This window comes from Quercus lobata, chromosome 5 (genome assembly GCF_001633185.2).
Source record: "Quercus lobata isolate SW786 chromosome 5, ValleyOak3.0 Primary Assembly, whole genome shotgun sequence".
Taxonomy (NCBI): domain Eukaryota; kingdom Viridiplantae; phylum Streptophyta; class Magnoliopsida; order Fagales; family Fagaceae; genus Quercus; species Quercus lobata.
The window spans coordinates 52047652-52075431 of NC_044908.1; the positions used below are offsets into that span (position 1 = coordinate 52047652).

The 27780-nt window shown below is 35.8% G+C and overlaps 3 protein-coding genes, 1 long non-coding RNA gene and 1 pseudogene across 5 annotated transcripts; 1 reads left to right on the forward strand and 4 right to left on the reverse strand.

Annotated features, from left to right (window-relative positions):
- Window positions 1-727: 727 nt before the first annotated feature.
- Window positions 728-2755, reverse strand: LOC115990656 (dynamin-related protein 4C-like). Its single transcript, XM_031114467.1, has one exon. It carries the CDS (start codon window positions 2753-2755, stop codon window positions 728-730), a length of 2028 nt encoding a protein of 675 aa, XP_030970327.1.
- A 2804-nt stretch (window positions 2756-5559) lies between these two features.
- On the reverse strand, window positions 5560-6051 carry LOC115990657. Its single transcript, XM_031114468.1, has one exon. It carries the CDS (start codon window positions 6049-6051, stop codon window positions 5560-5562), a length of 492 nt encoding a protein of 163 aa, XP_030970328.1.
- Window positions 6052-6430: 379 nt separating this feature from the next.
- Window positions 6431-8485, reverse strand: LOC115990658. The gene is made up of 3 exons (XM_031114469.1): window positions 7993-8485; window positions 6776-7767; window positions 6431-6733 (listed from the first exon to the last, which is right to left on the reverse strand). Exons 1-3 carry the CDS (start codon window positions 8483-8485, stop codon window positions 6431-6433), a joined length of 1788 nt encoding a protein of 595 aa, XP_030970329.1.
- A 2806-nt stretch (window positions 8486-11291) lies between these two features.
- On the reverse strand, window positions 11292-21131 carry LOC115992976. Of its 2 annotated transcripts, none has more exons than XR_004092740.1 (5): window positions 20864-21131; window positions 20610-20709; window positions 19938-20035; window positions 12749-12812; window positions 11292-11931 (listed from the first exon to the last, which is right to left on the reverse strand). It is a non-coding gene; the product is annotated as an uncharacterized LOC115992976 (long non-coding RNA). The 2 variants fall into 2 exon arrangements; XR_004092741.1 differs by having other exon boundaries at window positions 20610-20744.
- Window positions 21132-22916: 1785 nt separating this feature from the next.
- Window positions 22917-25546, forward strand: LOC115990659 (annotated as a pseudogene).
- The last annotated feature ends 2234 nt before the right edge of the window (window positions 25547-27780 follow it).

A 27780-nucleotide genomic window follows, 5' to 3' on the forward strand; every position in this document is an offset into this window, starting at 1 on the left:
TTGACAGACAACAATGCTTAGTTCATTTATAAAATCTTTATTACTGGTTCCTCGAAAAAAAAAATCGGTTATTATTTATATACTTTATGTTACCTATTGGTAAAGACTGGCTCCTTCTCATCAGTCACAAGTGAATGCTGTTTCATTCTTGCTGTTCTACGGATTATACCCATCAACACGTCCCATACGTACAACAGTTTAATCAATTTCATTATTCTTAGCACTTACTGACTAATGAGCAAGCTCTCATCTAACAATTCATTTTATTCCTACTAAAATTAGATGACCTTCTGGGACATAATCAGTGTTCAGATTAGTTCATTAGAAGTTTTGTAATTGTAGCAAATAGCCTAGATACAAATGGTCATAACAATGTTAGATGCAAAATTGCATTGAAAGGAGGGATTTAGAGAATGACAAGACGAGAGGATTACTGAATCAACTGTCACAATCAAAGCACCTGGAACTTGTATAGCATTTGGATATAAGCAATGTAAACATGGCAGAACTTAAGGGCTTGTACACAAATGCCCGACCTGTCTTATAACTCTGATTTTGTTAAGCAATAAACTAATAAGTAGGTTCAAGAAATAAAAATTGGCTCTCACCATCTAAAACATGATAATACTACAACGAATACTACAGAATTCCAAGAAAGGAAAACAAAACAAAATGCATAGAAAGCAAACAACTTTATCATAAATAACATAGAAAAACACACTAATCTCTAATCAGCATACGTGCCAACCTTGTCCATGATCTTGGCAACAACTTCTTTGGACTTCTTAAGCAGCTGTATACTCTTGTTTATTTTCAGTCGCTTTGCAGCAACTGCAGGTGATTCCTCCAGCATCCTTTCAATTCCACCACCAGGTCCCATCAATTCATTCACAATCTCAATTTCAAACTCTCTGTTAACCAAATTTCCAACACTGAGAAGTAAATGTAGAGCCATGCAGTCAACCAATCTTTTTAACACAATTTTCCAGTATGCAGTCATTCTCATCTTCATATCAAAAGCCTGTTGCAGAACATGTGGATAGTCCCTAAGTTTCCCAACTTCAATCTCACCAAAACTATTAAGCTTTATCTTTGCAGGCCTTTCTTCATTGGTCAAGACATCCTTCATGAATGCATCTTGTTGAGACATTAGAGTATTCCAATCAGACAAGTACTCTGGATTACAAGTATAATCTGTCAGCTTTTCCATTTCAACGATCTCCATGACCCAGTTGACTGAGCGCTCTTTCATCTTGGCTATAAGATTATGCCCAGCACGCCTAAAAGATAACTGCAGTTGGTAATAGTTTTCAGAGTGTTGCATTATGACAGAAATGACAACTTCCTCAACATAGTTCCAGACCTTCTCAGCAAAACTAATCGGTATACTCGATATGCATTTCACCTTTTTCTGTAGGATAGTGAGGAAGGCAGTGCGGGGAAGAAAATTCGGCAGTCCAATACCTTTGGCTTCCTCCAAAACCATAATCTCCTCCATCAGAAAGTTCTTTGCTGGCTTTGTTTCAGCGTGCTTGTGAAGTTCATCAGAATACTGGTTGAGCATTTCTACCAACCGAGCAGTGCAATGCATGTTTTGAAGATCTGGGTATTCATCAAATTCTCCTCTCACAACGATTTTGCGTAATGATTCTTTTGCTAATCCAATGATCTGCATGAAAGCTGTCATTGCCTCAGAAACAGATGACATCTTCGGGGGCATTCTTTTCAGTTCAGCAACATTCATGGCCAACTTGTCATTAATGCTCTTCACAATAGCGGGCAAATTTCTCGCTATACTAGCTGCTTGAATTTGCACCAGCTTTTGTGCCAGAACAGGAATTCCAACAATAGAATTATCGATTTTGGAAAGCTGGGGATGAGTTTCAAAAAGTCTTGCCTCTTCAACTCGCGCCTCTGCATAAGATTCTTCTCCTATCCGATTCCTAACACAGACATAGCCAAGCCCAATATTGACATCGTCAGCAGTAACCTTCTCAAGTAGCCCTTCAGGAGCCTTGTCAGACTTAGTAACAACAGCAAGAGTCCTCTCACCAGTCTTGTCCACCATCTGTGACATCCTGATTGATTCACAAGTAGTGAAATCCACTGTCGCTGAAAGAACATTGAGTATAATACTCTCTTCAGGAGTAATATACTCCATGATAATCTCCTTTATCTGGTCATAGATATTTTCAGGCTGGCCATGCACAGGCACCCTAGTAATTCCAGGGAGATCAACCATTGTTAAATCAGGAACACCATTTTTTCTCACCTCCAATGTTAAAGGAGCGTTAGAAATCCCCTTCCCAAGGCCGGCAATCTCATCAGTGGCAAGATTGATGGCCTCAGAAACATGTTCTTCATCGGTTCTAACAACTTTTCCATTGAATTCTAAGAAAAGTTCAGGTTGAGGAAGTGGCTGGTGCTGAAGCCTCATTATTAAAGGTACCCTTGTGCAAATTCCCTGACCACGGGGAAGGTGGATACCGGCAAGTGATTCAAGGACGCTAGATTTTCCTGATGATTGGTCGCCAACAACCACAATGGTGGGGAGCTGTATGCCTTCTCTTGTGACCATAAGGTGACGGAGCTTGTCAACTGTATCAAGGAGTGGACGAATACGATCATTGTAGGATGAAGTGATGGGAGCATCTTGGACTGCTTGGATTAGTGCAAGTGAATTTTCATCTTCACGTTGTACAACAGTGCTAGATTTCTTTTTAACAGAAGAAGCAGTACTCTTCACTCCTGCCATGTTTCAGTTGAAAGAGCAAAAGTTACAGTAAAATCAAAAGCAAGCTAGAGAGCAAAATGGTATGGAATGCATAAGGGTGAACGTGTATGGGGTATATTTATAGAAGTCTCAATCTCTTTCATTAAAAGAAGTAGATGGAAAGTAAGAAATGGGGGGTCTTGATCATCCAAATAAAGAGAGATAGAGGGACTTGACGTTTGGTATTTTCAATGAAACCAATGAGAATGAGAAGCCACGGGTTTTGAAGCTACGTACATGAATGCTCTGATAGTTGGTAGGAGCACTTATTGGTAATGTAGCACTACAAAATACAGAATTCAAAAGATGTGAAACGGTGTTTTTCCTAGGCCATACTTACAATATGATGCAGTAAATTAGCTGAGGGCCTGCGTTCAGTGGTTCAACCCTCTTGGGAGTTGGGGAGTGTAGTCGTTGTTTGGTGGACTACAGTGACTGTTACAGTTCTCGAGTTTTAAAGGTTACCTGATTCCAAAGAAAAAAAAAATTTTGTACACGAATGACCAGTAAAAGCTCCCTTCGAATTCCAATATGGAATTTTACCTCGGAAAGTTTTCCGAGAAGAAAACTGATTCTACGTACTCCATTTATCATGCAGGATGCTAGTAGTTTCATTGGGATTTTTTTCCCCTTTTCTTTGTTGTACTTGCATATTGGTCTAATATTGATTGAGGGATTCATATCCCGTGAAATACCTATCTCTCTCTCCTCTCTTATTTTTCTCTCTCTCACTCTCTCTCTCTCTCTCTCACACTTCCACCAGCGGTTTTTCTCTCTCTACCTCCCTCTCCCTGACGCTCCTCTCAACCCCAACTGTGCCTCCAGTACAGCCATTGCTCCGCCTCGCCAGTTTTGACAAGAGCGGGCTTGGTCTGTCGGATTACCCTGAAACCCACAAATCTCTTTCCCCACTACCACCCACAGTATTCTCTGAAACCCACACTATGCTCTGAAGTCTTCTAAAAGCAGTAGATGGTGTCAATCAACTGCTTGTTGTTTGTCTCCGTTGAAGTCCGACTGTTTTGGGTATGGTTGATTGGTTTGGATTTTTGGGTTTCAAATGAATGGCAGTTGGATGGCCGTTTACAGACTTGGGGATTAATGTCAAAATGGGTTTTGATATGAGCATGTGTTTTATTGTGTAAATACTAAATACATGTCATTGTGTGCGTGAGTGATTGAGTGTGAGTGAAATTTGTATTTATGCTTAAATTAGTGTAAACACATGGAGTAGACTGCCGGCCTTAAAATCTGGGAATGTGAAGGGTTAGTTCTATGTAATAACCTTATCATTGTGTTTTTTTCCTTTGCTCTGATCTTTGTTATTATCTTGCTTTTTTGCTCTGATTTTTGGGCGGGGGTGAGGTTAAAATGTGAGGCGTTTGATTAAAAAAGTTAAAAAAAGTGGTTTAGTTTAGTTTTTAAACAATTTTTAAAATTACTTTATTTGATTTTGAACTAGTTTAGGTTTATATTCTTTTTGTTTAGACTGAGTACATTTTAGTTAGCTTCTAAATACAATCATACACAAGGACCTTAGAGGCTATGTGGATTATGCATATTTAAGTTCAATTTGATACAGTAAAGAAGCTTGGCCTAAGAAAATTAGATGCAGCTATGGAATAAAGATGGATTTGCACATATAATATGAAGAGATAAGCAAAGAGAAAGAGAATGTTAACCTTTTTTAATTTTTTTTCTCCTTGATGGTTGATTTAGGGATGTAATCTCACTAGTAAGTAAACTTGTTTTGGTGGTCCTAGTTAAAAAGAGGGGAAAAGGAACACACACACACAGAAAGAGGCTTTGGAGAGAGATTGTGTATTTCATGATAATATGCATAGGGTATTTTGTGACAGAGTTGAGACTTATTGAAAATGACAAATTGGGTGATAATGTTACTTTAATTACGACTACTGTATGGTTTCTGAAAAATTACTTTGATATTGATTTCATAGATTATGGTGTGTCTTCATATCATATTGGAACTGGTTTTGGTCATTTTGCTATTGCAACTCCAGATGTAAGTTTCATTTTTATATTCTTGGAAGATTGTTGATGTAATTTCTGTTTTAGTGTTGAGGCTGAATTATGCATTCCTTGAACATTTAGGTTTACAAATTGGTTGAAGACATCCGGGCCAAGGGTGATGTTGTCACTAGAGAGCCTGGTCCTGTTAAAGGTGGACAATCTGTTATTGCCTTTGTGAAGGATCCTTATGGTTATGTTTTTGAGCTTCAAAGAGGTCCAACTCCTGAGCCACTCTGTCAAGTAATGCTTCGTGTTGGCGATTTGGAAACTGCTGGCACCATCTATTTTAAGCGAATCTTTGCCCATGGATGTGTATATTTTATTAGAACTCTTGTTATTATTACTAGGTTCTTGTAATCAAAGTTTTCATTTCAATAGAAGTTTTGTCATTCTTGAATCAAATCCTTTTCTTGTTTATCTTTCGTCTCATGTATCGATTTGTGATTGTAATGCAACATCATAATTGTTCTACTAGTTTCAACTTTTTTTTTTTTTTTTTTTTTGGATAGGAAATCACACACTTAATATTAGACAACATTAGAGTTTACATCATGAAGAATTGCAAGTTCTAAGAAACTTGGACAATTCTCCATCCACATACATTGATTAACTATACCCTTGGCATACTTTACTAACAAATGAGCTGGGGAGTTAGCATTACACTTTACAGGAGAAAAATACACAGTGTGGAACTCCAATGAAGCTAAACTAATCCCCATTATTACCGCATCAATTGAGGCTGGAGGTGAGGATGACTAATTCAACGCTCTAGAAACCATTAACGAATCACCCTCCATGATGATGTCTGATAAACCCAGCTGCTTTGCGAACTGCATACCAATTTCAACAGCCTTCGATTCCGCTTCAAGAGGTCCCAGTGGTGTGTGTAAATGCTTGCACATTGCTACTACAAAGTGCCCATGCCAGTCCCATACAATCACACCAATTCCCACTGACTTCAACTCAGCAAACACAACAGCATCAACGTTACACTTAAAACACGAAGTGGGTGGCGGGTTCCACCTTTGAACATGTTGAACAGAAATGTTTGTAACTAGTGTCAAAACAATGATAGATCGGTATTCCTCCAGATATTGAGTCACCCAATGAAGAAGCATCCTACCATCTTTTCGCTTTCCGCCACATTGAACTTCATTCCGGTTTCCCCACAACGCCCACGCATAGTTTAGCAGCAACTGCAGATTTTCCAGTGAACTTTTTTCATCCATCAATAAACACCATACCATCTCCTTAAAAGAACTTAACCGGTTCATTACATTTGGAAAAACCAGCTTGGACGACGACCAAAGCTCTTTTGCTCTACTGCATTTCCAGAAAAAATGGATCGAATCTTCCTCCTCCACGTTGCATCCATCACATGTAGCCACTTGCAAAACATTTCTTTTAACAAGGTTAGTTTTCAATGGTAAGATGTCCCGGCAAGCCCTTCAAGCAAAGTGCCTTATTTTGTGAGGCACATTGATCTACCATAGACGTTTCCAGAAGCTCCTTTCTTGGCTGCCATCAAAGCTTGAACCAGAAAATTTAGCTATTGACATTTGGCAAGCAACCCAGTAGGCATTCTTCACTGAGAACACTCCATTATTACTCCAAGCCCAAATCAGTTTATCTTCGGGCAGATGAGAACTTCTTTATAACCTCTACTTCATCCAGCACAAATAGAGCATCTATAGCATCAGCCTTCCACGAAGCCTCATCCTTATTTATCAATTCTCCAACCTTCATATCATGTGGCATAAACAATCTAGGAGATGAAACCATGAAAGTTGAAGGCTTAGGCAGCCATTTATCACCCCAAATCTGGATACTCTCACCATTACCAAGCCTCCACCGTAAACCATTTTTAATAAGGGGTTGAGCAAACATAATACTCCGCCAAGTAAATGAGGGATTATTGCCCAAAACAACCTATGAAAAATCACATGTAGGAAAATACTTAGCTTTCAAAACCTTATACACCAATGAATCATGACCTTGTTGAAGCCTCCACCCTTGCTTAGCCAATAAAGCCAAGTTAAACTCCTTAAGTTTTTTAAATCCCATCCCACCACAACTTTTTGGAGCACATAATTTTTTCCAACTCATCCAAGCTATCCTCCTCTCTTCATTTCTTTGCCCCCACCAAAAATTACGTATCATAGACGTCAAATCCTCACAAAGAGAGTCTAGCAATTTAAAAACACTCATAGTATACGTCGGAATTGCCTGTGCCACAGCTTTTATCAACACTTCTTTTCCTACCTTAGACAATAACTTCTCTTTCCAACCAGCAAGCTTTTTCCTTAGTTTGTCCTTAATAGAATTGAAAATAGTTTTCTTATTCCTACCCACCAATGACGGCAAACCAAGATATTTTTCATGGTGCTTAATCACTTGGGCCCCAAACCTCTCTTTAATAATTTCTTGAATATCCATAGGAGTATTACTACTAAAAAACAGAGAAGTTTTGGTATGATTTAACTGCTGGCCCGAAGCACATTCATAAACCCGCAACACCCTCTGGAGGGCATCACACTCCTCCAAGGAAGCTTTACAAAAAATGAGACTATCATCGGCAAAGAAAAGATGGGATATTATGGGACCCCTACGGAAAACCGCAACTCCCCCCAGCCTTCCATTCTCCACCTCTTTCTTAATAAGAGCAGAAAGACCTTCCACACATAGCAAGAATAGATATGGAGATAGAGGGTCACCCTGCCTTATTCCCCTACTTGGAACAATATGCCCTTTAGGTTTGCCATTAATCTTCACAAAATAAGAAACAGTAGTGACACAACTCATAATCAAAGCACACCATTTATCATCAAAACCCAACCTTTGCATAATTTTTTCCAACCATATCCACTCTACCCCATCATATGCCTTACTCATATCAAGTTTTAGAGCCAAATCACCCACTCTACCACTCTTCTTTTGACTAATATGTTGCATCATTTCATAAGCTACAAGAACATTATCAGTGATTAACCTACCATGCACAAATGCACTTTAGGTATCACTAATAATAAAAAGAAGTACTTTTTTCAATCTATTAGTAATGGCTTTTGATGCAATTTTATAAACCACATTACAAAGACTAATGAGTCTATAATTAGTCACAGATTTTGGCTCTTTACATTTAGGAATAAGGACAATATGTGTATGATTAAAATTAGGTGGGATGATACCTGAATTAAGGAAGGCTAAAACAGTTGAAGTAACCACAACACCAATCATGGGCCAAAAGTGTTGATAAAATAATGGAGGCATGCCATCCGGTCCAGGAGACTTCAACGGATACATTTGCTTAATGGCATTTTTCACTTTAACTTCTGTAAACTCTCTTACAAATACATGATTCATCCTTGGGGCGACTTTATGTTGGACTACATCTAAGATTTCTTCAAAATCCGTAGGACCACTACTAGTAAAAAGCCTTTCATAGTACTGCAACATCAACTCCTCCACGTGCTCATCTCCCTCCAACCACCTACCATTCTCATCTAACAAACCCTCTATGAAATTCTTTTTGTATCTTGCAGAAGCTTTCTCATGGAAAAACCTGGTGTTCCTATCTCCCGATATCAGCCAACTAATTCTTGATCTTTGCCTCCACATATCATCTTTCTTGTCCATCCAACAATTCAACTCAATTCTAGTATTCTTCAATGATCTAATCATATCCGGTGTTGAAGGTTGCAACTCTAACCATTCTAACTTTTTCTGTAATTCAGCCACTATTTTCCCCCAAATTGCCAAATTCTATGCCATTCCACATCTCAAGTCTAGCACGGCAATTCTCCAAGCATTTATTAAGAACATCATCCGACCCACCAAGTAAGCCTTCATCCCAAGCTTCCTCCAGCATAGCCTCACATCTTGGGTCCTTTAACCACATTGATTCAAATTGGAAAACTCTACCCATCCTCTTTTTTCTTAGTTTAGCAAAAAACTGAAGAATAAGAGGTGAATGATCTGAAGCCGATGATGAAAGATGAACAAGCTTAGCCATTGGAAATAAATGAAACCACTCCACCATAACCAAAGCTCTATCCAACCTTTCTCTAATTTGGGACCCATCCTCTTTTAAATACAACCAAGTGAACAATGGCCCCGTAAATCGAATTTCCTTAAGACCACAACAGTTAATGGTATCAACAAAATATTTCATATTCTGTCTTGTTCTATTACTTCCCCCCTCCTTTTCAACCATGCTAGTAATTTCATTGAAGTCCCCAATTGCTAACCACGGTAAAGAAGATGTCCCATGCAAATGCTTAAGTTTTTGCCATGACTCCCCTCTTTTAGAAGTATCATGTTCACCATAAAAACCAGTAAGATGCCACCAACCAATACCAACCCCCCCCCCCCCATCTACCCATGCATCAATATGTGAATGTGAATAAGTCTGAATATCAAGCTTAATCTCTTTCTTCCAAAATAAAGCTAAACCACCACTACTTCCCCTACTAGGCACGATAAAACCATTTTTATATTTACACTAATCACGAACCTTTAGCATCCAATCCAAACCAGACTTTGTCTCTATTAAAAAGACAATATTGGGATCTTGTTTATTGATTACCTTCACCAAGGCACGAATTTTCCGACGGTTCCCAAGCCCTCGGCAGTTCCAACTCAATAAACTCATAATGCCAGGCAGGGTTGCGTAGCAACCTCCGCCGATGTAATCTGATCTATCCCAGAAAGAACGTGTAAAACTTCACTGTTACTCACCTTGGTTTTCTTTTTTGCCCCATCTGCCTTCTCTGTCACACATGAGATATCCTTGTTACTTCTCTTTGGACCCAACAAAGTATTAAGTGGCAACTCTGTATCAAACCGTGGCTTAACTTGAGCCATCTTCCAAGTCCCTTTCTTGAACCCAATTTCACCCGCATTAAGTAAATTCTGTTTCTCTGAAGTAGGCTTTTGAAAAGTACCTCCACCTGAAGCATTTAAAGATGGGCCTTGTACATTGTGAAAAGCACTTTTAGTTTTAGTTGCACTTCGTTTGGGCCTGCCAACAACCGGGACGCTACAGCTTGGCCCTTCCCTTTGCCAACGTTGAAGTCGCATGCAACCTCTTGGAGACACAAAGAAGTACATGGCTCCACTTTTTTCTCTATGGAACTCGTTTATTAGGAGGTAAGTCAACGTCCATCACCTTAATTTCAACCAAGCCCGAATAAATGTCCCTTTTGTCCCCAACTATTCTACACAGACTGAACCTGTAGTCGAAATAATAGGTTCTGATTGGATAGCCTTATCAAGTTCCGAAATTATAGCCTCAAAGTCAAGAGTACGTTTCTCAGCCAATGCAACTGTTCCAGCCTTCTCAACCGCTCCAAACACAACACCACCCTTGGACGGCCCACCAACAGAAACACCACTGTCAACTTGAACATGCTTTTGCCCTAGAACTACTCCCACGGAATCAATTTCCATGTTTATGTTCTCCCTAATAGATTGCAATGATACTCTTCCATGACTTGGACCCACTTGCGTATCAACCTCTCTTCTCACCAAACCGCCACCAGTATTTGCAAAAGCAAAGTTTTTGCGAAAACCGACCTTCAACCATTTGTCATAAGGGAGTTCTTGCTGGTGATCGACTTGAAAAGAACACTCTCTAGCTTCATGACCAATCTGACCACACCTGAAGCATAGCCCCACTAATCTTTCGTATTTAAAACCAATACAGACTTTATCTCCTTTCAGACTTGCAACAACACCCCCTCTACATAACGGTTTCTCCAATGGCAATTCAACCCTTACTCGTAGAAAACGGGCTTGGTCTGATGAAAAAGCTTTCAAATCAACCTCCACAACCTTTCCCAGACCATTACCAATATCTCTACCTACCTCCTCAGACAACAGATCAAAAGGAAGCCCCCACACCTGTACCCACATTGGTATTGAATTGAAACGAACAAAATTCGCAGTCATGCCCCACTCCCACTTGCATAACACCAAAGGACGATCCTCAAAACTCCATGGACCATTTGCTAGCACCCACTTCAATTGGCTCTCCATGGTGAATTTAAATTGAAAAACACCATCTCCGACATCAACAATACGAACATCAGAACCCATCTTCCACACAGATCGCAATAAAGCCATTGTGGCACGTTGGTTAAAAGACCTAGTCATGAGAAATCTCCCCAACAGACTGAGAGAGCATTCTTCCAACATCCTATCCCGCATAGATCCAACCCTAATAACTTCTCCTTCATCTTCCATCAACTTAATATTTTGTAGCTTTTGAACAAAATCTGAATCCATAGTTGAAAACGTAAGACTAAAAGGAGACTAAAAGGACAAACTACCATAGAAAAGACCAAACAGCATAAATGTCTCACCAAAAAAGTGAGAAGAAGACTCCCATGTAGAGAAAAAGACTCACCTTACGTGAGAAGGAAAAGCACGCCAAAATTAAACATAAAATCACACAATCAATTGCATTCTCAAAATAATATCATGAAAGGATAAAACATGTTAGTACATTTTCTTGGTTTGAACTCTACATTCTTGTAAGATTGTTGTATAAATAAATAAGGAAACTCTTGCGTCAAAATTAGAGAATACATTCAATGTTAATAGAAAATTTTATTCAAAGAAATGTAAATCCGTATACAGAGGTAAATAGCCTGGGCACGCACCCCAGGCCAGGCCAGGAGCCACACAAAGAAAAAAACTAGGCTATCCCTCAACTAAACAAAAACCTTTCGATGAAGATGCAAGCCCAGATTGTAAATAACTGTAGCCCCATATTTAAGAATGTGCTTGAGTAGCCGATAGCTTGTGCTATGTCTCCAACATCACTAAAGCTCCCTCCAAAGATGGCCTTTGGTTGTGTCTAGATTTTCTCAAAGTAAGCTTTATTCTTGCATTCCAAATTAGATGTAGTGGCCCATTGTTCTAGCTCCCTTTTTGACAGTTTCTCCACCATCACCAAAAAGCTGGAAAAAAATCAAGCACTCCATTGCTGCATTTTTGCACTCCATTGCTGCATTAACCTAGGTTGACTTCAAGATACATGGTGCTTCAATCGATCATGGAATGTTTGAAAAGCTTTTCTCAAAAGATACATTAAAATTTTGGCCAGTAAAGGCTAAATTTTTTTCCTATTAACAAAAAAACAAGGGACATATGGTCATTACTCCATATAACATTTCAGCCTCAGTAAATGAAAACATAAAACAAACTAGGCTATTCATATGATCAACTATGCCTAACAAATTAGTTGCAATTCTTGCTTTATTGTACAAATCAGAACCATATCTGAATAACATAGAAATGTCCAAGTAGAATCAAAGTTCATCTAGAAATAATGGATGTTTTATTAGAAGAAAAATAGAATCACCAAATTTTGGAAGATTATTTCGAATCAAAAACCCAAAATATTTTGGACATGCAATAACAAACATATAAAAATCTGTAATTTATTGCTTAACATTTGGGCAAAACTTGTAAAGTATGACTGGTGACAATTCAAGACAACAAAAAGTTTCTCACAAGTTCACATTTCAAGAACCATAGTTTGTATGTATAAAATGAACTACAACATGCCAAATATATTATCCCACTAGAATAATACACAGCTGGATAATCAATCCAAATTTAAGGAAAAAGAACATGTACTTAAGTAAACTTAGAAGGACAAAAAAGAAAAATATTTTTTAGAATACCTCATGACCAAGCAACAGAATTTCTAGCTAATGTCAAAGAGGAAAAACCTCCTAAAATTGCTCAAGAGGTACCAAAAACAAAAGGCTCAGTGCAAAAGAGGTGGTGAAGCGATTTTTTCTATTTCCTTCTAATCAAGTACATCTTAATCCGAATTAGCAAGGTTTAAAATCTTTGTAAAGAATCAAAATGGCAAACCAAATATACAACTATATAAAATCAATATTTCAAGGATTCCAGTCTTTAAGTACTTACAAGTGAGCAACTTTTGTTGTCTTCTTCTTCCCAAATACATAGCTCGCTAGAACATCCTCCATTCCTACATCACAGCAATTAAGCAATTAGGATTAAAGAAATTAACCTTCAAGTTTAAAGAAATTAAGCTTCATTTTACGAAAAGTTATCAAATTTACAACAAAAGCCTAGATTTTTCTATGTTGAGTTTTCTTGAAGCAAAAATTGAATTTTAAGCATAAAACCCAAATGGCCAACCACTACTGATACTTTTTTTTGTTAGATAGGACAAAGAAAATGAAAATAGAGTAATTTTTATCATATGGGACACTTCAAAAATTAACGATTCCACTTAATTAGACTCCAAAACTTCATTGCCTATTTGAAGTTCTTCTTCACTACTATTAAATTATCTTATATATAATGATTCTCAAAAAAAAAAAAAAAAAAAAAAAAATCTTATACATAACAAACATGCACACAAATATATAGGAAGTGACAAAGGGAAAAGGGGTAACAAAAAGAGGAGGACAAAGGGAATTTTCCGACGATACAATGGCCAAGTACCGTCGGAACCACCGATCCGGCCAATGGCTTCGTTGCTTCAGAGAGACCTTCACTCCATGAGAGTTGGGACTTGGGACATCTTCACACACGAGAAAAAGGGAGGAAGTTTTTTTGTTGAAGAGCGAGATGGGTCTTCTTTGTTGGCGTCGGAATCGGATGAGCTTGAAGCTTCGCCGAAGCTTTGGAAGAATAGTAACTCAACTAGGTTCTTGAAGCTATGGAGGTTCAGAGAATTGGTTCATCGAAGCAATAGTGATGGCAAAGAGAGAGGCTTGGCCTTGTGTGGACTGGTACCGGGCTGCTGTGACAATGGATTGAAGGAGAGGCAGAGAATGGGTTGAAGGAGAGGCAGCTGCGCAAGGGAGAGAGAGAAAAAAAAATTGAGTTTATGAAAAGTTAAGGCTGAAACTAAAACAGTGGGCAGGTGAAATTTTTTAAAGGGAAAAATAGTCTTTTTGTTATTTGGTGAGGTGTCAAAGATTTAAGCTATTAGATTAAATCTAAGGCTGGGATTTTAGGTATTGCATGGGATATGGATCCTTGATTGAGATATAGTAGTTTTCATTCTCAGATATTTATTATTTTACATAAACTTTTATGGGTTAAAATATGGATTTTCCCATGTCAATTGTATGTAAATAATGTTCCTAAAAAAAATTGTACATAGATAATAGCTTCTCAAAAAAAAAAAAATTGAAAGTAGAAAAGAGAGAGAGAGAGAGAGAGAGAGAGAGAGAGAAATTATCTTTGTTATTAGAATTGTTCCATGTGCAAAAATGTCTGAATTTGCACTTGGAGACAACAAGAATTGGTCAAAATAACTTAATCGGTATTTAATTCGGTATATTTGAAAGGGTTAAGTGTACTGGATTATTAATCAAGGCAAACAATATGGAACAATATTTATAACTTCTTTTGATAATGAACCATTTTTAGAGAATGAACAATATTTATAACTTTAGTGTTCGAAGGTCACAAAGTCTATTAATTGGTAATTTGGTATAAACATATTTGAGAATATATATACCACAAGAAAGGCACAGTGAGATTGTGCCCTCTATGTATGAGTTGGAGACATTAGAATTGGACCATGTTTAACCTAATTAGGTCACCAGAAGTTGGGCACGTGTTGACCAATGCGAATGCTCCTTTAATGTGTTTGTAAAATTTAGAAATATTGCAACGTAACGACAAGCAACATCTTTCATGATGATTTCACTATTTTAAAAACTGGACTGGACTGACCAATTGAATCGGAAATAGGACACAGAACTTATCCTTTAAAAATAGGAAAAATCAGCGGTTGAATCATGAAAACTGAAAACCCCAATTGGTAAAAATGGGAATTAAACTCATTTTTGGTTTATTGTTTCGTTTTTTAAACCATGAATGCCTCCCATTTCTTATTCCTCTTAACTTTTATGTGAGAGGGTCCAAAGAAAAAGTCCATAAAGAATCTTTTTCTCTAATTTTACTAATTTTCATCTAGCCTACTATTTACATTTTTTTTTTCTTACCATTAACAGCCTGCCACATAGACAAGTGTCAATTTTTTGTCAAACTAGTACGCAAGGCTCACTCCATATATTTTGGGACCTAAGGTAAGAATTAAATTTAGACTTTTTATATATTTAAATATAAATTAAATAATAATTGTTTTATAATATAAAATCTATTCTACTTGCTTGTTAAGATTAAAAACTAGTAATTAAATTTTTGTATTCAAGTTATATAACATCTCTTTTTAAACCGATAATATTGTTAATTCACTTAATATTTCTTAGGATGTTATGTTTATTAACAAGTAATTAGATATATATTTATTTTATTTTTTCACAAATTATAAATTTTATTTAGTTAACAACTAGTATATCATCATCATCATCAAAGCAACACCTATACTACTATCAATAAAAAATGTGAAGTTCTATCTAACCAAAAAAATAAAATTCCCATAAAACCCATGCTACATCACCCAAACTATAAATATTAAAAAAAGTGAATGATAGTCACAATAATGAACATGGCTGGTGTAAAAGCTTAAAAGCTAAATAAGAGTGACTGAATAACTTCATTATCTAGATAAAACAATGGTTACTTTCTTTGTCTTCTACCACTACGACACTACCAAGGGTAAAATAAACATAGAGTAAAGTTAGTTTTCAACTATAAAAACAAGCGGGGAGAGAGAGAGAGAGAGAGAGAGGTTTTTAACACAAATTTGAATAACCAATCATTAAAAAAACAATTATTAGGGGTAGCAATAACATTCATTGCCAAATCATTTGTGAGGTAGTTGATAGAAGTTGTAGTAGTTTTAGCATTTTCAATTTTTTTAAAAATGGTATTTTTTATGGACAAAGTTTAACTACAAACTTGGTTAGGCTACAACTTCCATTAAAAAAATTAATATGTCTACATATTTTGAAAATATGATTGTTAGATTGCATTGATTATATTTTTAATATACATATCAAATTTCTTGTAATTGATAGTTGTTTACTATTCGATCCATAAACTTAATTTTTATTGATGACATAGTTATTGATATTTAATCTTCTGAAAATTTTGCAAGAATAAAGGATATGAGAAAGAAAACACAATCCAATGATGGATTTGTCACATCCAATAAATATATATTGAGTGGAGTTCTAGCCTTAAGCTACAATCAAGTTTGTTGCCAAACTTTGTCAATTTTTTTTTTTCTATTGACTAATAAGGACTTAATTAATACTCTTACAAGTAAAGATACATCTTTATTGGTTAATTGTCTCACTTGCCTATATAGTAGAGCCGGCCCTATTGGTATGTAGACTTATTATTATGAAATTGTATGTCTTGCTTCAATAACATAGCCACCATTGGAGCTTGCACAACTATTGAAACTTGTGACAGTTCTCTCAAAGCATATGTAGAAGAAGGGGGGGCTAGGAAGGCCACGGTCCAACTTAACTTTCCAAAAAATCCCTCCTCGATTCCTCTTTTAGTTTTGGTAATATATATATATATATATATATATATATATATATATTGTAGGGACACGTTTCGCAGCCCATTCCCAAAGTGTGTGGGATATTAGCCCAGTGAGCCTAGTACAATAAACTTGTAGAGAGTGGATTAAAGAACTAGGTCCTAGTGAATTTGACAACGGCTAGCATGGATATAGAAGATGATTAAGCAAGAACAAGGAACATAGAACTGAATGAATTCACTGTCCAAGGAGGTAAGTTTTCAAATAAATCAGTCAAATAGAGTACAAGTGCAATTTAGATTACTACAGTGCCTTTTCCTCCTCCTCTCCCTTCTGGGGTCTCTACTCTCATTTGTACTACATCTCTTCCTTCATCTTTACCCTACACGTGGACAGTTGAGAGTTTATGTTGATACTTGTCCCATCAACCTCTTCTAGAAGCCTTTAGGGGATGGTTATAAGGCTGAAGAAGTATTGTTCAGAGGTCACTTCCTCATTAATGCGGCCAGGGAGTTAGCTATAGAGCATTCAATGCGGTAGTAGTAGCTTTCCTTTAGATATTTTTGGGTTCCCATCTTTCTTGTACATTTATGGCGCACGTCCCTATCATTAGAGCTTCCTAGAAGGTCACTTTGATCATTAGGATCTACATCTGATTTATATTTAGCTTATCTGAGGAGATATTCCTCCTTGGACCACCTTCTCATTTGTATCTTGCTCATTAAGTCCTGAGTCTGAACCATTCATTACCATTCTTTTGTCCTCGGACTACTCACGCTCTCGGCCAAGGCCCAAGGACCTATATACAAATTTGAGCCCTTACCCCTATATATATATATATATATATATGTATGTAAATTTATGTATAAATTTAAATAATGGCCCCCTTATATATACTTGACTAATACATGGTTTTTGTTTCCTCAAATTAATCTTTTTTTTTTATATGACTCAAATTAATATTATACCATTCATAACTTATTAATTCAAAGTGTTATTTAATGTATTTCATAAAATAAAATAAAATTATAAATTATTAATACACTATATTTTTCTTATAATTACTCATCTACCATAAGAGAAGTACTATCTCCACAATGTTTTTACAATACTTTCACAACAAATTATAGGTGATTAATTATTATTGGTTCTAATTTAAATCAATCATTGAAATTACTTTTTTGCCCCCACCAATAACAACTGGTAACAACCTACCACTTAAATTTTTTTGCAAATTTGTTTTTAAACATAGCATTTCTCTGTACCATAATAGCTCATTGAACCAAGGAATATTTAAGAAACATCCTAGAAAAATTATATATATATATATATTAAATTAGAGATAATATGGACATTTTTTCTTTTTCTTTTAGAAGAAACCATAAATGTGGATTTGATGGTTAGGAGTTAAGAATTACTCTATTTAATTTTTATTGATTTTATAGATATACTGGATGTGAATAATTTGTTAAATATAAGAAAATAGCATATGTTAAATCATGCTATAAACCCTTTTTTTTTTAAACGTTATAAACATATTTTATGTTTATTCTTATAAATCATCCTATTCTTATAAGATTCACTTCATAGTCAAATAAATCAAAATCTGGTTACGCTTCAACCTACATTACATGTGTATTTATATATGATTTTTTTTTGTTAATATTGCCAATAATAATTTTTTTTTAAACCATTGTAATATATGTATATATATACTAGTCGCTAACTTGTGCAATGCATGGGAAAGCTATTGAATGCGATTTTTTTTTTTTTTTCTTTTAAGTAGTGTATATTTTTCAATTGAATATGCCCCTGATACACCAACTTTGATATCTAATGATAAGTTTATAAATTAACTCGATTCATCCCCCACCCCTACCCCACAACTGAAACAGACTAAAAATTATCATTGTACCAACATCTTGTTCAGTCTCAACGCCACAATCAACTAATATAGCAAAAGCCACTAATACACCAATAACTCTAGTAAAACCTTATCATTCACTCAATTCCCTAACCAACAACATTAAAATCTGCCTATTTCCTTCTCCATACCGAACCCACAATAGGATATTGACCCAAAACACTTGTTGCAAAATGTCTAAAATGTCTTAAAACTTAAGAACAAAATTACCATAATAGCATATAAAGTTACATATAGAAGTATCCAAGACATATATTTGGCTTACACATCTCTTTTAAATTTTTGATGATACCTTATGACAACACTAACTTACACAGGAAAATAACAAAATGATCTAAATCTTATATCCAAGAGATGCATAGACATATGCCATGTGAAAAAAATAAAATGATTAGTATCAAATTTTGAATTTCAATGATCTAATTCATAAGACTTACATGATAAAACCAAAAAACACTTCTTCTTTTTTTTTTTTTTTTAGTTGAGAAATACCTATTCTTAACACCAGGAGATTCATAGACAAATTGCCATGTGAAACATAAAATGATTTGTATCAAACTGTTAATTTTAATGATCTAGTGCATAAAACTTATGCTAGTAGACCTCATTCTGCGTAAAGCAGAAACCACTTTCCAGGTAACAATTTTCATCAATAAAAGTTATGAAATAGAGATACACAAATTAATTAAGCAGCTTAGTCACTTATGGGCCATTATATAGTTTGTGCCAATTCATCTATTCTATTATCCCAACACATGTACACCAGTTGCCCTTGAAGGACTTTTGTCGAACACCTAGCAAAGCCAAGATGTACTTAAATAGAAGTTGGTTGATCTACAGGTGTTGATATAGAGAGAATCATAAATTTCAAGCACCTAAAATTTTTGAGAATGATGTAATATACAAATTAGAAACCTATTTTGACAAACAACCAAGACAATTAAAAAATTAACAATATATACAAAAAAAAAAAAAAAGCTTCATGTGAGGTTTATAATTAATTAAATCTCTCTTATCAAACAACTAATATTTTTTTTTTAATCTCACCATTTCCCAAATGGCATCATCAATTGGAAACAACTGGACCTTCAGTTTCACAGGAGTATATTGTTCTCAACAAAAAGATTTTGCCAAAAAAAAAGGAATCCAAATTATTTTGGGTTTATGTGATTTGTAACTTCTTGAAACCAAAAAAATATGGGCCATACTATAGTATTTCCAACTAACATAGTAACTTGTTCTATGGAAGGTACTTATCATTGCACCAAGCCCGACTTCTGAATCCTACCCTTATGTTCAATTATAAACTACATCTAGTCCTAACTGGCTTTTATGTTTAGAATTATATGCAAAACGAAATCAATTAGGCTCCAAAAATAAATAAATAAATTCTAATATAAAGTTAAAATTTTATAAAACAAACATGAATTCTAATATCAAGCTCCAAATATATTATATAACATGCAACAAAGAAACCTCAAAAAGAAAAAGAAAAAGAAAAAAGAAACTATAGTAGCTAAATGTACAAATAAAACACTAATTAAAATTCATTGACATGCAAAAATTAATATCTAAAACTAAAGAAGCATACTTTGCTCAGAAATTTTTTTTTTTCGATAAGATCAAACCTGGTTTAGAAAACCTTGAACTAAAATAACAAAATTTAAATAGATTAGTAAACCAAAGGGCCAAATAAAGAAAATAGGTAAGAGGGAAAATCCTAAAATTAAAGTAAAAACATCACTAACCATTTTAAAAACTCCAAGTGACGAAGAATGACAACCTCCCAACTCAACAACATCTTTGCCAAAGAATGCAAACTATGACACACCAAAAAATGTACATTCTGCATCACAACAGAATTCAAGTAAAAAAACCTGTCAATTCTCCAAACCTACAATGTAAAACAATAACCTCCAAATATAAAAAAGACATTTAATGATATAAATTTTTCCCAATGAGAAAAATACACACACAGCCTTACATGCTTATATGCATATAGGGCAGGACAATAGCTATCATAACCTCACTCTCGAGCCATTTTTAAATTCAAACATGTTCCAATTTTCTCAAAACAAAATTAAAAAATCTTTTGCTAAAATCCACCTCATAGTAAAACACAAATAAGTCATTCTATCCACTATAGCGACAATTTGTGAATGTAGTATTATACAAAAATTATGAATGGTTTTGATTCATGGGCAAATAAACAGGCCTAAGAGATGTGCCTAATGAGGGAAACATGCAAAGAAAAATCTATTATCAAGTCTAATGCTATTTGCCTTAGTCAAATAGTTCGATAGTCGATAGATTCATAATTTCTCTACAACTAAAAGTAATGGCTTATAGGTATTTATCATGACCAACTCTAAAACATGATAGAGACTGATACCAGCAATTTTCTTTTTGTGGGGAAATACCTATGCGGGAATGAGTTGTGGGCAACCTTGTAATCATTATGGATTTGAAAAATGTTTTCCCTTCTTGGCCTGTGTTTGCTCCACTGCCTTCTCTTCTTCTCTAATAACCCAGGTTGCAAGCCAAAAAAAAAAATCCTAATAACAATTCAAGTAGAATTTGATCATCTAGGTTGTTTCCCTGATTTCAACAAAATCCCTAAATTGATAGCAAACCTAATTGTAGACAATAGGATAAGAGATTAGTTGAAAATTACCAAGAAAGAATGGTCTTATATTGGGGCTGGGCCAGAGATTGAAAAAGATTGCACCATGGTCATGCCTAGAACTATCCTCAAGTTTTCAAGCAAATAAAACTTACTGACGACTTTGTGGAACTGAGAGATGAAGGAAGAGCGGTCTGACAATAGTGAAGAGGCCTCTCCCTCAGATCTGTCTCTCCAACTCTGTCTGCATCTTGTCAGATTTGTATCTCTATGTCTCACGGTCATAGATGGTTTCTAATCTCCGTTGATATATGTTTGTTTATAACTCTAATATATCTCTTTCTCTGAAATAGTTTTTTTTTTTTTTTTTTTAATATATAGTTTATGCCAAACGTTTAGTAGAGAGCATTCGTAGCCGTTGTTGCAAAAAAAAAAAAATGTCATTTTGACACACCAAAATCCTACTTTATTATTTTACCACATCATTTTACAATATCTCATTTATCAAATGTTCTATCATTCAATTCTATACATTAAAATAATATTTACTACACATTAAAATAATATATTAACTCCTCCCACCATCATCATCATCAAGCACAACAACAACAAAGTCAAAAAGGATCAGAGAGAAATGAATAAAAAACTTTTTTTTTTTAGCATTCTTGTCCGTACCATTCCAAAATGGAACAGTACTGTTCACATGTGGCAAAAATTATGAGATTTGGAACATCTTATAAAGGGGTTTTTTGTGTTTGGTGTGCCAAATGTGCCAAATGCCAAATATTTGGCACATTTGGCACATCTATTGTGGATGTTCTTAAAAGGAAAAACGAAAAGATATGGTTGTTTATCGTTTTTAAAAGTAAATGTGGTGTAAAAACTTAAAAGGAAAAAAAAAAAATTATATGTAAATTGTGAAGGAGAAAAGACATAGGCAGTTTTATAACACTACAGCCTTGTGTCTCTAGTTTGTAAGAATAGGCCTTTTTTAACAAAATAAAAATTTAAAAATTTAAAAAAAAAACTGTTAAAGGTGAACGGAAAAGATACAATTGTTTGTGTTTTTAATTGTATATGTGTCAATAATTTATGTAGCCACGTGACGTAATGAGAAGTGGTCAATAAAAAGTCAAACATTTCAGCTATTAGTTATTCTATAAATATAAATATAAATATATATATATATATATATATATCTCATTAATAATAAGTGTTTAGCATATCACCCATGCACATTTTTTGTGTGAAAAAAAATGTTAAAATGCAAAACTCATATTCTTCTATGTTTCATCAAAATTCATTTCAGTTATCTAACTTTGCTTTCGTTTATTTCAGTTTTATAATTCTCAAGTTTATTCAATTAGGCTTTTCCATCAACTTTTGTTATATATTGTAATTAATTTTCCAGTTTTTTAAATTTTTCTTCAAAATTTTTTATTTAGAAAAATTCAATTAATGATTGAAAAGTATTTTTCAGATTTTTTTTTTTCAGAAATTTTTAACAAAAGTTGATAGAAATGATTTAATTGAATAAATCTGAAACTTAAAAAATTAAAATGAATGAAAATAAAATTAAAAAACTGAAATGAATTCTGAAAAAACTTAAAGGGTAAGTTTTACATTTTAGCCCCCACAAAAAAAAAAAAAAAAAAAAAGGGCCATGCCTTAGCACAAAAAATTAATTATTTTCTCTTCTAACTTTTTTTTTTTTTTTCCTCTTGAGTTTTATGATTTAATTTGCCACTAAACTAGGACTATTTGAATTATAAAAAAGTGAAAAAAATTGGTGGGGCTTTTCTGATTACATGTGTACAACGGACCAGAGTCGAGACACTTTTTCTTTTACTTGAGAATACAACTCCGAATTCCTACAGAACACGGTGAACAATGTTAAAAGTCCGAAACTTGATATGAATGCCACCACCAAACGTGACTCCCACGTTTCCTAATCCTCACAGAAATCGGTTTTCAACAATAGGTTAAGGTTAAACCCCAAAACTTTTCTTATAAATACCCCCACATACTCCCCCACATTTTACTCTATATTCTATTGCTTTGCTTCTGTTCTGTTCTGTTGTTTCCTTTTGTTTCTATTTAGTCCATAGCAAGGCAGAGCAAGCATCAACATCCATGGATTCCCTCAATAATAAGAAGAAGAAGGCTCCCAATAGGTTGGTCGTGGAGGAGCCCATTAACCACGACGACAACTCTGTGATCTTACTGCACCCTGATACCATGCACACCCTCAACTTCTTTCATGGTGATACTGTCTTGATCAAGGGGAAGAAGAGACGGGACACGGTTTGCGTTGTTCTTGATGACGCTGCTTGTGACAGTTCCAAGGTTTTCATGAACAAGGTGGTGCGTTCTAACCTTAGAGTCAGGCTTGGTGATGTGGTTTCCATTCATCACTGTCATGGTATTAATTACGGCAATAGAGTTCACGTTCTGCCTATTGATGACACCATTGAAGGCCTTAGTGGGAGTATCTTTGATGCCTACTTGAAGCCTTATTTTATGGATTCATTTAGGCCGGTGAGGAAAGGTGATCTTTTTGTTGTTAGGGGTGGGATGAGGAGTGTAGAGTTTAAGGTTATGGAGACTGATCCTGCTGAGTATTGCATTGTTGCACCTGAGACTGAAGTTTACTGTGAAGGAGAGGCTTTGAGGAGAGAAGATGAGGAAAGATTGGATGAGATTGGTTATGATGATATTGGTGGTGTTAGGAAGCAACTTGGTCAGATTCGTGAATTGGTGGAATTGCCTTTAAGGCATCCACAGCTTTTTGAAACTATTGGAGTGAAGCCTCCCAAGGGAATTTTGCTATATGGGCCTCCTGGTACTGGCAAGACACTCATAGCAAAGGCTATTGCTAATGAAACTGGGGCTTTCTTTTTCTGTATTAATGGGCCGGAGATTATGAGCAAGTTGGCTGGTGAGAGCGAGAGTAATTTGAGGAAAGCTTTTGCTGAAGCAGAGGAGAATGCTCCTTCGATTATATTTATTGATGAGATTGACTCTATTGCTCCCAAGCGTGACAAGACTGGTGGAGAGGTAGAGAGGAGGATTGTTTCACAGCTTTTGACATTGATGGATGGTGTGAATTCCCGGGCACATGTTATTGTTATTGGAGCCACCAATAGGCCTAATAGTATTGACCCTGCATTAAGAAGGTTTGGGAGGTTCGATAAAGAGATTGATATTGGTGTTCCGGATGAAGTTGGGCGTCTTGAGGTTCTTCATATCCATACCAGGAAGATGAGGCTCTCTGAAGATGTGAACTTGGAAAGAGTGGCCAAGGAAACTCATGGACATGTGGGTGCGGATCTTGCGGCTCTTTCTACTGAAGCTGCACTACAATGTATTAGAGAAAAAATGGATGTGATTGACATGGAAGATGAAACCATCGATGCCGAGGTTCTCAATTCCATGGCTGTCACCAATGATCACTTTAGTGCTGCTCTTGCAACTAGCACTGCCTCTGCTTTGCGTGAAACGTTTGTGGAAGTGCCTAATGTTAGCTGGGAAGACATTGGTGGACTTGAGAGTGTCAAGACAGAGCTTCAAGAGACAGTTCAATATCCAGTGGAGCATCCCGAAAAGTTTGAGAAGTTTGGAATGTCACCATCTAGAGGAGTTCTCTTCTATGGTCCTCCTGGTTGTGGAAAAACCCTTTTGGCCAAGGCTATTGCCAATGAATGTCAGGCTAATTTCATTAGCATCAAGGGTCCTGAGTTACTCACAATGTGGTTTGGAGAGAGTGAGGCCAATGTTAGGGATGTTTTCGACAAGGCTCGCCAGTCAGCACCTTGTGTCTTGTTTTTTGATGAACTTGACTCCATTGCTATTCAGAGAGGAAGTGGAGTTGGAGATGCTGGTGGTGCTGCTGATAGAGTTTTGAACCAGCTTTTAACCGAAATGGATGGGTTATCATCCAAGAAAACTATTTTTGTCATTGGAGCTACTAATAGGCCTGATATAATTGATCCAGCACTTCTAAGACCTGGTCGTCTTGATCAATTGATCTATATCCCTCTGCCGGATGAGGCTTCACGGCTTCAGATTTTCAAATCTTGTCTTAGGAAATCACCTGTGTCAAAAGATGTTGACCTTACAGCTCTTGCCAAGCTTACAGGAGGCTTTAGTGGGGCAGATATCACAGAAATATGCCAGCGGGCTTGCAAATATGCCATTAGAGAGGACATTCAAAAGGATATTGAGAGGGAAAGCGGCACTATGGCAAAGGATTCCGCAGATGAAATGGCTGAGATCAAGGAAGCTCACTTTGAGGAGTCCTTGAAGTTTGCCAGAAGGAGTGTGAGTGATGCTGACATCCGCAAGTATCAAGCTTTTGCTCAAACATTGCAGCAATCCAGGGGCTTTGGGTCTGCTTCCTATGGAGATCCTGTTGTTGATGATGCACCTCCTGCTACTTCGAGTTCCTCCACATCTGTTCATGCCATTCCACAGCAAGTGCTTGACATTCAAGCAACTCAAGGAGACATGTTGCAGTCTTTACTGACCGCTCAGGCTGCACATGGTCAGCTCTTGGATACACTGATGGGCAATATGGCTGAATTGCGTATCCAGCTTCATCAGTTGAAAAGTTCGTTGTCCTCCACACCACCTCCTGGGCCCTCTGATAGAGTTTGCTTTGCCAATGTGTCACAAAAGGGGGGAGCACATCTGTTTGCATCTTCAGCTGATGGGGTTGATGATGCTGAGCTTTAAGGACTTAGATATCCAGAGAATCAGAATCATACAATTCTTTGTAGCTAGAATAAGTATTATAGGATTTTAAATTTAGTTCTCTCCCTTCTTACTTTCTGCAATGAACTTTAGCTTTAATGTATTTGCTGTAACTCAATAATGATTGTAGTTTTTTCTGCAACAAGTGATTCAATATAATTCAATATTTTACCTTTAGAAAAGCTTCCTTTCTGTTGGTCTTGTCAATTGTAATTACTTACTATTAATTCAAATTTAATTCCTTGTAAATATATTTTTTAAATTGCCATGGTATCACAAACACTTCAGAAAAGTTTTCCATAAGCAAATTCTGTGTTTCATGACTTTTTGTTTTATGTTTTCCTTAACCACATTACGAGATTGGTTAAAAGAAATGTCCTTAGGATTGGCTAATATATAAGCTCTTATAAAATGCTTTGTTTGGTTTTAGGAATGAAATGCACCTTTTGTGCCCTACAACATAGTGAGCTACAGTCAATTTGATTGGGGTGGCTTTCCACTAATTTCAAATAACCAACTTCATAACATATGGCAACAATCAAAAGGGCTATCTACCAATCTGCCTATTGGAGTAGGATCTGTGTCCTGTGCAATGTGGCAAGAACAACATGTCATTGCCCAGTTCATTGTTTTCTCTACCCATTTTTTTTTATTCATACACTAGATTGTCCCCATATGTTGCTTGCAAATGAAAATATTGGGCTTATTTCATACCAGTTTCTGCAGTATATTTTTTTGTTCTTGTTTTTACCAGTGTTTTTATGCAAGAGAGATTAAGATACTTGAGTGATACTTCTCATTTTTCCTTATTTTCTGCTCCCAAGTTGTGCTTTCTGAGATGAGTGCACAGGAACATGAAATATGATAAGCTTTGCACGGTTGCACCAGACTGATGCCCTCCTAGGCTCCTATCTAGTCTTCAAAGAATGATCTTGTATATTAATTAAAAGTGATAGTCCATAAGATTTTAAGAAGTTGATTTATGTACGGAACTGAAAATTAAGTATCAGAAAAGACAAGCTTAGGCACCAAGAGATGTCTAAAAATAGTGCTAATAATCAGTTGGCAGGTCTTCAAATGGTACTTTGAAGTAGATTGGCAAGAGAACATAATTTCAGGAGTTTAGAGATGTTTTCTGGTACTGTCCCCCTTGAACTTGGAGAATCTGCCAAACTGTGTCAGTGTTTCTTTCTTTTATTTTATTCATTTGCAAATCACATTTGATGATTCATTTTTTAAAATTTTCAATGATTGACTTATTCCATCAGCACCAAGCTGAACTGGACTGCACTTTTCATTTGGTGACTGCAGCATTCTAGTGCACAATCTCACTGGCGAGTTACTAGTTGCTCTCAACCAAATTAACTAAAGTGTAAGTGGTTGTGACCTTTTCCATTTATGTACTAATAGTGATTATAGGTTTATACTTGAAAAACTTCAGGTTTTCAATTTGGGCCATATGCAGTAGGATTAGATGTAAAAACTTCACTAGTAGAATACCCCAACTTTTTCAGAGTTGGAAACAATTTCAAAATTTGTATGCATTTTCTTCCCAATAATATTATTTAAATATATTCTTGTAAAATTTTCAAGTGAATCTAACCCATTAGAGTTGTATTTTCAATAAAGATATCCAAGCTAGTGGTCTTGAGGGGTCCATTTCTTCTACAGTTTGTGTCCTGAGTAATTTAATTGATCTGTAAATCCTACCTTCCAAGTATTCTTTTGTTGCATAATCTCTATGAAATTCTTATGTTACAATCCAATTCATTATTGCTTAGTTATTCTTTTTTCTAAACAGTTATCAACTAGAATAATACAAAGTAAAGAAATTGTGCCTTCATGATGTCGGCTTATGTTGCATGATATTAGGGTCTTGCACAAAAGGGGGACAATGCCACACTATGCGACAGTAAGCACTCTGAAGTTCAAGTTAGTTGTTAATTTTGGAAAGAAGAGTTGAAATGAGACTATAAGTTATTTCTCATCTCTCCCAGCTGAGAGGGGAAGGGGTATTTATACCCTTAGCAATAAGTGTGGCATGGTAGGGGGCATCATTATCCTATGAGGCATCTTTTAGCCAAAGAAACAGCTCATTGATGGGACAATTCAATGGGACGAGGTGGGCCGGCCTGCTGTAGTGCAGTTGTAATTGTTTCGGCCTTGATGCACAATGTCTTGGGCTGGCCTTAATGCACGTATCCTAGTATGGTTCT